General features: G+C 30.3%; 1 protein-coding gene across 2 annotated transcripts; it reads left to right on the top strand.

Moving 5' to 3' along the window:
* The first annotated feature begins 9,387 nt into the window (after positions 1-9,387).
* LOC114179419 (protein NETWORKED 2D-like) lies at positions 9,388-13,606 on the top strand. Of its 2 annotated transcripts, none has more exons than XM_028065759.1 (2): positions 9,388-9,748; positions 10,280-13,606. In XM_028065759.1, exons 1-2 carry the CDS (start codon positions 9,655-9,657, stop codon positions 13,363-13,365), a joined length of 3,180 nt encoding a protein of 1,059 aa, XP_027921560.1. In that variant the 5' UTR covers positions 9,388-9,654; the 3' UTR covers positions 13,366-13,606. The 2 variants fall into 2 exon arrangements, with proteins under 2 accessions (XP_027921560.1, XP_027921561.1); XM_028065760.1 differs by lacking the exon at positions 9,388-9,748 and adding an exon at positions 9,810-9,979.

Below are 13,606 nucleotides of genomic sequence, written 5' to 3'. Positions count from 1 at the left end.
TTGACAACATTGACCTTTGTTGCTTGTTTGGTGCATAACTTTCTCTATAGTTATTCAATTAAGTTGGTTCTTGTTGCATTTGGTTCTTGATTCAATCATCTTTAATTTGAATATAAATAAAAATATTTTGGAGCTTTACACAAGCTACAATTTTATTTCTAAAATCTCAAATCGTTTGCATAATGTGTTGTTAAGTTGGATTGGATAAAAAATATAAGAATTAGTTATTTTCCAAGAGAGACATATGTTGTATGGTTTTTAATGTGTTTTCAAATGCTTGTGTGAGAATATAGGAGATTCCATGGGGGAAATCCTATTTGATTTAATTAGTTGTGTGATCATTGATGTAAGGAGTCAATACATGAGGTTTATCCTGATACTCTAATGTTCATTCAAGACTCATGTAGAGTGGAATGAGTCATGTGGTGAGAGGGGCAGGAGGTCCTGTCTTTAAGAACAACCTAAGGGTTCTTATGACGGTTAAAGGAACTAACCTTGTGTGGTAGGGTGAAACCTATTGACAATGACTCTGCAGGTAGTAGAGGTCACCACAAGTGCAAAAACCACCAAGAATCATACATCAATGTCTAGATCCGAATAATTGAGTCTAGAGTGTTATCTTGTGTGATGAGTTAGTTGATATTGCTTTGTTTGGTGTAATTGGTGCGTTGTTCTGCAATTCTTTTGAGTGTTATATATATATATATATATATATATATATATATATATATATATATATATATATATATATATATATATATATATGTGTGTGTGTGTGTGTGTGTGTGTGTGTGTGTGTGTGTGTGTGTGTATTTCTTTTTCTTTTTTGCAACGAGCTTGCCCTTTCTCTCTATGTTTGCTTCTTGTTTGGCTTTTGTTTTTGCAATGATCACCAATCTTTGTGTGAGCAGATGTGGAAACTTCTGATGATCGTGCGCGGCTGACAGAGATGGTGATGTTTAGTGTAGACATGTTTGTTAACACTCTTTTGAGCCCCTTTTGGAATTGTTTATTTTGTAATTCTTTACTCTGTGAGCAATCCTTTTGGAGAACTATTTCAAGTTTAAGTTCTGCTTGTGGCATTGTTTTGTACCTATGGTACCACTGCTTTGGTATATTTTGGATAACTGTAGAAGGTTGATTCTCATATACATCAGTCGCGTGCTCTAATTTATATTATAATATAAAATATCTTATTTTAATAGTTTTATACTACTAAAATGGGATGTTACATGTGATAATATTTTTGTTGAGTATTTGTAATTTGTAAATAAAGAACTTAAAGTATGAATCACTTTAAAAATGTATGATGTATTTTTATTTTTGTATTTATGAGTGTGATTTTGTTTAATGTTTAAAGTGAGGAGAGTGCACAAAGAGCGTGATGATGATATTGTGTTGGTGTGATCTCATAATGATCATTGTGTTGATTGGTGCGATTAAGAATATGATGATCTAGATTAGTCCATCGGGTGGTTGGAGCCTCTCTTGGCTCTCACTTTATGAGCAATGATAATGGTAATGGCTTTGCTTTGCAGTGTTGATTCCTAATTATACAGCTAGCTCCAAGGAGGTGGGGTCTCAAAGAAAACCCTTTTTTAAGTGTCCTCAAGAACATATACAAAGATTTTTTTTTTCAGGTGACCTTTTACATGCTCTTTCAACAGTATAATTATGATTTATTTTTTTTATTTTATAGGTTGATTCACTTCATTACATGTTAGTGATGAGTACAGACACTTTTTCTTAAAGGGATTTACGTGTGATGTATCATGTGGATTATGTTAAGCATCAATCTTTGGCTTTAGGTTTTCTTGCTAATCATTTTTGTAATGAGTGATGAGGAAGACAATGTGTCACACTCATCCTTTTATTGGGTTTGAGTAATTTTTTTGCCTTCATGTTACAGTGGTGCTTGGAATCTATTTAAGGATGAGCTGAATGGAGAGGTACTAGACAAATAAAAAAAGAAAAAAAAAAGAGAAGTCTTGTCCATGGAAATTTCATGTTTTGTGAATGACAACCTAATCAACATTTTATACAACATTAAATATAATGAACAGCAAAGAATGGGAGGACGTGAATGCATCTCCTCTGAAAGCTGTTAAAATGTCCCATTCACCTTAATTAAATAGATTCTTAGGGTTAGAAAAGGAAATATAGGGAATATGTACTTTGTTGTTAGTTTTTGTTAATCATAAAAGTTGAACCCACACCTTTTTTTCTTCCTTTCCATTTTTTTAAAGACTAGAACACCTATCACTCCATATATTACCAATAAGTTAGGAAATGAGTTTTACATTTTAATATGTAAAAGAAACAATTAATTTGTCATAAATTATTATTATTATTGTATCCAAACATATAACAAATTTTGTCTTATATATATATATATATATATATATATATATATATCAATTTCATAATTTTTAAATAAATCAGTTTTGTTGATTATAATGCATTTGATTTTAAAAAATAATTAAGTGAATTGTATATTTGGTTACGTTGTATTTTAAGAAAATAAAATGTGTTGTTAACATTAGAAAATTTATTTTATTTATTATATTTAACTTTTATGCTGGTTGAATGTTATTGTTTTTTTACTGTAAATTATTATTAATATTTTAATAAAATTAAATATTATTATTTCTGTAAATTACTATATGGTTGTTAATGTAAATTATTGTCATAAATGTTGATTTTTTATTTTACTGAAATAAAATTTTTGTCACATTAAATTATTATTTTTGTCAAACTAAAACTTTATTGGCATAAATGTTTATAGTAATTTCTTGATTTTTTATTAGCTATACTTAATTTTCTGGTTTTGTTATAATTTTCAGTTTTATAGTTTATAAAGTATATGATTATATATGAAATTTAGAGAGAAAATAGCTGAATAAAATTAATATAAATTTATTTGTTTTCAGTTGAGATATTTTAAATATAGAATTGTATAATTTATTTTAGTATATAATTCTTTTGTGAGAGGAATAATATACATTATAAGTAAGGATGTGAAAAAAATTCATATCCGATATATGTGAATAAAATTCGCAATGGGTAGAAAATTGATATTATAAATGGATACACGTGGCTAATGTGTACGTGCATTTTTAATACTCACATGTTAATGGGACGAGTACAGTAGTATCTATACCCGTAGATACCCATATCCGCTAAAATTACAAAAATAAACATGATTAAACATTATCACATTGATTTTGAATGAGTTATTTTTATCAAAAAAAATCTTCATTTTTTTGTAAACTGTCACTCAAGACTATTTAAATGAGTTATTTGCACTTTGTTTGAAATTTATGAATGTTATGCGTATTTTTATTTAAATTTATGGTGAAAAGATGTTGTTAAATATTAAATTTTTCTTTTGTAAATATCCGTAGATACCCGTAGACATCCATGGATATTAAAATAATATGCGGGTACCCACATAACGGATACCCGCACGGATATGAATATGGGTACATGACAAATATTTATCTAGCGGGTTGGGTATGGTGGAACCACTACCAGTACCCTACATGTCTCGTTGACATCCCTAGTTATAAGACAATAAGACTGATAACTTATTTTTTACCTTTTATTTGGATTAAGTTTTTGTGAATAAAATCAATTCTTCCTTAACTTTTTTTCTTATTTAATTCTTACGGTTGTATCGTTTTATTATTATTTTCTATGTTTTAGTTATTTTGCACTATAATATATGTTATAAGACTATAAGACTCATAACTTAATATTTACATTTTATTTGTGTTAAGTTTTGTGAATAAAATTATCTTCCTTGACTTTTATCTGGTTTAATCCTCACATTTGTCTCGATTTTTTGTAATTTGCTATGTTTTAGTTATTTTGTGCTATTTTACCTCTAATCTCCTTTTAAGTGTTTGAAATAAGTGAATATGAAACAATTATGGTGGAAGATAACAAACTAGAGAGCCATTGTTGGGTGCCACTTAGTGTTGCAGACTGGTGCTGGATAGTGCTAAGTTGGCGCTAAATGGTGGTTTGACAAAAAGTCCCTTTTTGCGTTTGACTTGATGGTGCCTAGCAGGGTTGAGATGGCGATGGGCGGTGGCATCACCGACATGTCAAAATAGGGTATTTATTCATGTTTCTTGTGAGGGTTATGGTGCTTCGGAGATACATTTGGAAGCTGCTAGGAGTGTTGGGAAGCTCTCCCTTCTACTCCATGGGCCCCCCTAATCCATGGTGATTTTTTCCCTTTGTGGGTTGAAAAGGAAGATGGTACGAAGTGAGAATGGAGATGCGAATGAAAGGTACAATTGGAGTGTGAACCAGTCATTAAGAACCTTAGGAGAGAACTTGCATCTTCTCTTTGGTTTCCATTTCTTTCCTATAGATTCATTTTGTAAACCCTAAGTTCTCTACCATAGAGAGTTAAACTTATTGTTGAGATTAGATGTAATAAACTGGTATATTATCTATTTTTTCATGTTATATATATGTTTTTTCATTTCTACATTAGTATTTCATTTATGTATTTAGTGTTTGTTGTGGCTTAATCACTCATAGTCTGATTGTTGGTTCTTGAGGTATTGAAAAATGTCTTTTGAACCTAAAACTGGATTTGAGTACCTAATGGAGTTTGTATATAAGGATATAACTAAATTTGATTCATTAGTAATCTTAGACTCTTGAACTTAATGCATGATTTTACTTGTTGATGATCCAAGGGATTAGACTTTGATGAGTTATCATAGGCTCAAAGTTACTACGAATATGATTTGAGTAAACTTATGAGTTGAATTTGACATGAACTTGGAATTGAGATGATAATGCATGAGAATGAAGTGGACGAAATCTAGTCTTGACATGTGTAAGTACTTTATGTTAATTTCTGTTGCACACCAACAGTTTGATAAAAATACAAGAATTTCTTTGTGTTTTTGTGACTTTTTTTTATTTAATTGAATTGTAAATAATGTATTGCACAAGTTCCTAGAGATAATGATATTTATTATTTGCTATGTTGTGACACTAGTAAAAAACTCATATTTCTTGCCAATTTTGTTTTGAATTTTTTTTTGTAAGAAATACTTACAAATTTTGTTGTAAAAAAAAATTGCAAAAAAAAATTTCAAGAAATTGCTACAAATTTTTTTGCAACAGTATTTTGTATAAAATACTTTTTGCAATAAATTTTGTAGGAAATACTTGCAAATTTTATAATTTTGTAAAAAATAATTATCCATGAAGGAATTATATGCTAATTAAGATTCTTAAAAAAAATGACAGAAAAAAAAAATCTTTTCTTACAAATTTCTTTAAAAAGTTTTTAAGAAAAATCTCATATAATATAAAAATTTCTAGTAATATGACCGGATACTAGGGATGGCAACGGGGCGGGACGGGTACGGGTATCATGATCCCATCCCCATCCCCATAATAAAAATTCATCCCCATCCCCATCCCCAAACCCAACGGGTATACAACTTTTGACCCATCCCCATCCCCACCGGATAACGGGTATTTTCTTATACCCATACCCATACCCATTTTTTTATTGTTCCATATATCAATTAAATATTTTTTATAAAAAAAATTTAAAAATCACACAACGGAATCATGATACTATCAAAATATTCAATATTAAAATAACATACTCTTTTTGATTTTCATGATGTCAAATATTAAGAAAAATATTATAATAGTATAAATCTCAAATTAAAGTATCAAATAACAACTAAATAAAATTCAAATAATTATATAAAAGCTAAAAAATTACACATTACTAAAATTTTATAATAACCAAAATATTTATTAATTTTACAAATGATCAGTGGTTTCATTTGCATTCGATCCACCTACACATAGAAAAAAATGAAAAATTAGATATGATATAATAATTGAAATTGAAAATTTTAATTACTAGAATATAATGTACCTTCTTCATCAGATTCATTTTCACTCATGAAAACATCTTTTCCTTTTAATTTTTTAACACCTACAAACACCAAATGTAGAATATTAGATGAGAATTCACAAAAAATACTAACAAAAAATATTAATAAATTTGAGTAACTTACCTAGATGGTTTGAGTTCCATATCCAACTTCTTGTACACATCAAAGCCTCTATAGTAATATGATGAAGTCCACTACGGTGAGAAGTTAATATCTGACCACCAGTACTAAAAGCAGATTCAGAAGCTACAGTTGTTATTGGAATAGCTAAAACATCCCTTGCAATTGCTTGAAGGGTTGGAAACTTTAACCCATTTGTTTTCCACCATGATAGGATATCAAATTCTTGTGTAACCGGCAAATTATCTTCTTCCAAGTAATAATCCAACTCTGTTTTCATAACTGTAGTTCTAGATTTTTTCTTTTTTGCCATAAACTCTAAAAATTCATTCGCATCATTATCAACATCCTTTCCCAACTCCAATGATGTAGCTTTATAAGAAGAAGTTTCATTCTTTTTTGATTGATATTCCAAAACCAAATCATAGCACATTTGACGAATCCTACTAAGTTTCAGATCAAAATCATTACCATACAATTTATAAAAATAATATTCTAACATGTCCATCTTGTACCTTGGATCTAAAACTGAAGCAATTGCCAATATGTTATATAACAAAAAACAAAGAGAATGAGAAATATGTTATATATATATATATATATATATATATATATATATATATATATTATATTATATTATATTATATTATATTATATATTATATTACTATGTATATATATATTATATGTGTGGATATCTTATGTTTATATATATATATATATATATATATATATATATAATTATTTATATATATTATATTATATTATATATTATATTATTATTACTATGTATATATATTATATGTGTGGATATCTTATGTTTATATATATATATATATATATATATTTATAGATATATATTTATTTTAAGTATATATTATATTATATTATATAATAATATAAATATAATAATATATATTATATTATTATGTATATATATTATATGTATATACGTAGATATTTTATGCTTTTATATATATATATATATATATATATATATATATATATATATTTCTTTTAAATTTTTATAAATTTGTAATGTTATAAATTTGTTTATAAAAGATCTCACTAGTTAAATGATTAATTTGTTTTATACGTATATATTATATATATTATATTATATTATTATGTATATATATTATATGTATATTATATTATATTATATTATATTATATTATATTACATGTATATGTGTAAATATATATATATATATATATATATATATATATAAAAGTATATTTTATTTATATGTATATATACTATATTATATTATATTATATTATATTATATTATATTTTATGTGTAAATATATTATTTATTTATATATATTTTTTAGATTATTTAATAAATTATAAATAGTTTAGTAATTTAAGCGGGGACGGGTATTTGGGCGGGTATATATATATCCCCATCCCCATCCCCATCCCCAGTTGAAAATTTCGGGTATTACCCATACCCATACCCATACCCAGTCAAAGCGGGGATTCCCCGTCAAAACGGGGACGGGTTCGGGTGATACCCACGGGCACGGGTTTATTTGTCATCTCTACCGGATACCGATGCACTGGGATATGTTGGCCAGTATGCTAACCAATACTCTAATTTGGAAAGTAACGAGTGAGATCTTCAAAATAAGGGGAAAGTTATAATCCTTAGTCATACAAAAATAAGATTTAAAAAATAAGTTATAATTTAGATATAATGCTTTTCTATGAATGGAAAGTTATATCGTAATAATATCCTGTATCATTACATTTTTAATAAAAAAGAAGAGATAAGAATTTTATTCTATATTTGATTTATTTAAATAATTTTAAAGAACATGTGTTAAATTATGTTATGCGTTTGAAATATTTTATTTTGATTTTAAATATAAAAGATAAAAATTAAAATAAAAGTAATAGAATTTTAAAATTGAGTTACTATGGTCTAAACAAAATACATCTATATCACTCTAAATTCCAAAGTAATTCAAAACTTTATTTTAAAAAATAAGATAAAGAAATTATAGTCATAATTTCAAATAAATTAGATAATTTGTTTCTTGTAATTGAGAAGCAATATATATTAAGGATCAACTTCAGGATTAAACACTATCTTTGATCGAACAATATCAAACCTATGTAAACAACTTTTTGCATGACCCAATCTATTTTCACGTATACTTGTAAGGGCTTGTCTCATTCAATCTACTTTATTTTTTCTTTAGACATGATTGGACTTTAGTAATTTTTAAAATAAATCTCTCAATAATTAAAACAAGTCATTTATGTTATGGCATTTAAAACTATTCATTATAAATCTAAAATATATTAAAGTTATTGATTTATGTGAGAAATTAGTTTATCTCATTTACGTCCTTAAATTAAAAATTTGTTACTATATTTAATAGATTTTAAAATTTTATCTTATCTCATCTCATAATAACTAAATCATGATATTGTCAATGATTTAATGTCAAAAAGATGTCCATAAAAATATACCCATGAATTTACAAAATTAAACACTTGAAATTAAAATATCTTTACATAACAAAAATAAATAATAAATAAATAAAGATATTTAAAAGGAGTAAAAATAATTAAATACGTATCTTAAAACTATTTTATTTAGTAGTATTGAGGATTGTGTTTTTTTTTAAAATATAATATATGAGTCGAAGGAATGAAAAATCAAAGTTGTGATAAAAGAGAAAAAACTTTAAGAAATTAAGTGAACTATACGAATATTAAACAAGAAAAATAACATTTAACATTTAAGAGAGAATGAAAAATTGTGAGGTAAAGGATTTTCTAAATAAAATAAAATTAATCAGGAGAACAAAATCTTAACTTAATAAACTATTAGTGTTTTAGTAATTTAGAACAAAGAAAGGTATGAGATAATAATTACATATCCATCTTTATTTTTTAATTTTTAAAAAATTAAATATTATCCTTATTTATGTTTATATCTATCGAACAAAAAATTCTTATCAAAATTGAAATGGATTTTCTAGAACGTCATTCTAATCTAAGGGACATGCATCATTCTTACCTCTTTTAAATATTTTGTTTCTAAATTAATCATGCATTGTGAGTTAATGTGATTTATATTTTTTAATCTTTCATAAAAAAAAATATTTTGTATGATAAAATAATGAAAAGTAAAATTTAGAAAGTAAGATTATACAAAAGGTAGCAAAAGAAATGGTAGGTATCGCTTCGTTGTATGAACATGAGAGTGAGACGTGGGCACAGGTCATTGGGCATGCTTTTTGAAAAAAAGGAGGGTTGGGACATTAAGTTCGGCCGAAGTTTTCTCCCATCCATGATCCCATAATTAGAACTTATTAGTTCCACGTTCTCTCTTTTCTCTCACAACATAAAATCTGTTTCTCATTTCTGAATCAAACTTTTTTTTCATTTTTTTTTTCTCTTCTCTTGGTCTTCTCATGAAATTTATATCTTCTCCCTCTCTAGGCTCATACAGAGAGTAGAAAGGGATAGACATAAAGAGTTTGCATGTTTTCTATTCTCATTTTTTTCATCCCAACATCAACAACTATAAGTGGGAAGGGATAATAGGAATAGAAAGAAGAAACAATCAACATGTTGCAGAGAGCTGCAAGCAGCGCGTATTCATGGTGGTGGGCTAGCCACATCAGAACAAAGCAATCAAAATGGATGGAGCAAAACCTCCACGGTCAGATTATTTTTCTTATTATCTTCCTTCTATTCAGATCAACAATGAATTGCTTTTAATCTTTTCAATTCATGACATCATTTAATTGCTGGGTTTGATCTTAATTCCACATTATTTGCTAGTTTGTGCCACATGGTTTGATACCTTGAGCATGGAAATTTTGTGGCAAATTCATATGAGAGAGATTGAAATGGCCTGCTTTGTTTTCACTTGTCATGAACAAATGATCATGTAAGATTTGGATGTTAGTTAATTATTGATTTCAACATTCAAATTATGTTTTGCTCACGCGCAAATATATATCAGAAGATTCAATTTATAATGTGACCAATGTAGCGGCCATTGCAATTTAAGAACTTGATGATGGATGTGTTGTAGAAAGTTATATTTAGATTTTCTTTCCATAATTCGCAACACGTGGGCTTAAATGCCATTGCATGTCTTCTGTTTTTTTTTTTCTTTTAGAAGGCTTATAGAGAAATTTATACATCCTATTTGCTTGTGAAAATAAAAATTACAAGAAAACTGCAGATATGGAGGAAAAGGTGCACGTTGTGTTGAAGCTCCTAGAGGAAGAAGGGGATTCCTTTGCAAAGAGAGCAGAAATGTATTACAAAAGGAGACCAGAGCTGATAAGCTTTGTGGAAGAATCATTCAGGGCATACCGTTCTTTAGCAGATAGGTATGATCACATTTCAACAGAGTTGCAAAATGCCAACAACACCATTGCTTCTGTGTGCCCAGATCAAGTCCCGTATATGGATGAGGACGATGAGGATTCACCCAGACCAAAAACTCCGAGAAAAATGGGAGATGGGTACAAACCAAATGTCCCAAGTGTTCCAAAGGTTCCAAAGCCTCCACTTAGAGATTTTAAAACTGTCATAACAACAGCCACGAAGAAACTCAATACAAAGAAGGCAGCCGCCGCAGCTGCAGCTCCAAAAGTTTCGAAAGTTCCAAAATCTGGATTGAGCAGAAAGGCGGCACTTCAAGAGATGGACAAGCTGCAGAAGGAGATTCTGGCGTTACAAACTGTGAAAGAGTTTGTGAAGAGTACTTATGACAATGCCATTGCCAAGTACTGGGATACTGAGAACCAGATCAAGGCATTACAAGAGAAAGTGTCCAGTTTGCAAGATGAACTTGGCGAAGGTATTGCTATTGACGACGAGGAAGCCCGGTGTTTGATGGCTGCGGCAGCACTTAAGTCTTGCCAAGACACATTGTCAAATTTGGAAGTGAAACAGTCTATATCACTTAATGAGGCCAAAGTTGAGTCTAAAAGGGTAAAGGAAGTGAGGGATAAGTTAAGTTCTATCATGAACGAATGCAATTACGATCAAACCACTTCCAAAGGGCCAAGGGCCAAAAGAGATGTAAAAGAAATAGTCGGAACAATGGGCTTGGATGAAGAGGTGGAAAAATTGAATCAGCAGAAACAGGAGATGCAGGTATTGCAGGAAAAAATAAAAGAGCATTTTGAGGCTGGATCTTATTCAACTCTCACCGTGCAAGATATGGCAGAAAAGATTGATTCACTTGTTAACAAAGTTGTCAGTTTAGAAACAGCAGTTTCTTCCCAGACAGCTCTCGTACAAAGGTTAAAAGTAGAAACGGATGAACTTAATTCCGTAGTTCGGACTCTAGAAAGTGATAAGGAAAGTTTGATCAATGATAAAGCTAAATTGAACGAGCAACTAAGGGAAATGAATGATAAGTTACGTGGGGTACAGGATCTAAACCAAATTGTTTCAGACCAGAATAGCAACCTCCGAACCCATTTCACTGAAGCACATTGTAATCTTGATCAAATCTCGGAGAAAGTCCAAAAGGGGAAACCAGATGTGGTCAGTGAAATATCACAACCCGAAAGGAATTCATCAACAGAAGCTGAATCTGAACATGGTCTTAAAGGACAAGATGCATTGAATCAAGATAGTGAGTTGTTGAATGATGAAAAGTCCAACACGGCGAATCAGGCCACTGCTGGGGTAGATGATACTGCAACTTCAGATAAGGAGCTCAAGGTTGCTGAAGTGGTAAAAGACAATGTAATTCATACTGTGAATTCAGATAAGGAGCTCGAAGGTGCTGAAGTACTAGAAGACAGTGTAAGTCATACTGTAAACTCAGACAAAGAGCTCAAGGTTGCTGAAGCTGAAGAGGTAAAAGACGGTGTAATTCATACTGGAAATTCAGACAAGGAGCTCAAGGTTGCTGAAGGGGTAAAAGACAGTGTAATTCATACTGTAAATTCAGATGAGGATTTCAAGGATGCTGAAGGGGAAGAAGACAGTGAAACTGTAAATACAGACGAGGAGTTCAAGGATCCAGATGACAAGCCTAAGGTCACAAGTTCACAGGAAAATGATGTTAAGGTCACCAATTCAGTAGAAATGGAAGAGGAAAAACCAGGGGAAGACAAATCACAAAGAGAGTTGAAAGAAAGAGAGAAGTCCCCAGATTCTAGCCACAGTGATATTGCAAAATCAACAGATGCTTTGAAAACTACTGCTGAAAATCAGGTCATCCAGGGTCATCATTCCCAGGAGCAAAAAATATCAAAAGAAGATGAACCTGATTGGCAGGAAATGTTGAATGGAATGCGGGATAGGGAACAAGCTTTGCTGTCAGAATATTCTAACGCTCTCCAAAATTACGATGAGATGAAGACGAAACTAGCAGAAATAGAGAAGAAAAATCAAGATGCCCTATTTGAGTCATCTTTGCAGTTGAAAGAACTGAAGACTGCAAATGCCTTGAAAGACGAAGAAATTAGACTCCTACGTCAGAAACTAGGTGTTCTGCAGAAAGGCCTGGATGGAAAGGAGGATTTGGTAGATTTAACTTCAGTGCAGCCTGTACTAGAGAAAAATGACATTGAGGAATATTTGAAAGCTGCAGAACCTGACACTACGATATCGGCCATTGAAGAGAAGTTCCGGATGAGCATTGACGAACTTCTAGAGGAGAACCTGGACTTCTGGTTAAAATTCAGTACTTCTTTTACCGGGATTCAGAAATTTGAGACCACTATAAAAGATTTGCTGATCGAGGTATCAAGAATTGAGGACAAATGGAAATCATCAGAAGGAAGTAGTAGTGCAAAATATTCTTTGAAAACAGATGCAAAACCGCTTTATAAACACCTTGCAGAGATTCTAAATGAACTATCAGTGTGGTTGGAAAACAGTGCACTGTTGAAGGAAGAACTTCAATGTAGATTCACGTCCCTGTGTGAAATCCAGGAAGAGATAACCGCGGCACTGAAAGCAAGTGCTGAAGATGACGACTTCAAGTTCACCAGCTATCAAGCAGCCAAGTTCCAAGGTGAGGTTTTGAACATGAAACAAGAGAACAACAAAGTTGCTGATGAACTTCAAGCAGGTCTAGATCTAGTAACAACTCTCCAACTTGATGGTGAGAAGGCTCTTGCAAAGATGAATGAGAAATTTGGACTCTCAAGTTCTAAGAAAGCCCAGAGAACTCCAGATTCAAACTCAGTTCCTCTGAGGTCATTTATCTTTGGTGTCAAACCAAAGAAACAAAAACAATCAATCTTCTCCTGCATGACCCCTGGAATGAATAGGAAATACCGTGCTTATAAAGGATAAATGTAAAATATTTGTATCACATTTCTTCAACTCTTATTATCTTCGACAAAATTCCTATATTGGTTTCATTAGATAGAGTGTATTGAGATTGGAAAGTGTCTTTTTTACTTAAAAGGAAGCAATTAATATTGTGTTTGTCTATAAATAGGCAGAAAGGTTACCAAGTGTAGGCTCCAGTTTGTCCTTTGTATTTTGTGCCCTTTTCATCATATATGTATTAATCACTCCTTATACTTCGTTA

The sequence above is a fragment of the Vigna unguiculata genome, chromosome 3, assembly GCF_004118075.2.
Source record: "Vigna unguiculata cultivar IT97K-499-35 chromosome 3, ASM411807v1, whole genome shotgun sequence".
In the NCBI taxonomy this organism is placed as follows: Eukaryota; Viridiplantae; Streptophyta; class Magnoliopsida; order Fabales; family Fabaceae; genus Vigna; species Vigna unguiculata.
Note: the sequence above shows the minus strand (reverse complement) of the source record. Positions and strands in the feature narration are given on the sequence as shown.

Bases quoted from the DNA above. Each gene is read 5' to 3' on its own strand.
- LOC114179419 (XM_028065759.1), top strand. From the start codon at position 9,655: ATGTTGCAGAGAGCTGCAAGCAGCGCGTATTCATGGTGGTGGGCTAGC. The intron at 9,749-10,279 runs GTCAGATTATTT...AGAAAACTGCAG, and splicing joins GATGGAGCAAAACCTCCACG to ATATGGAGGAAAAGGTGCAC.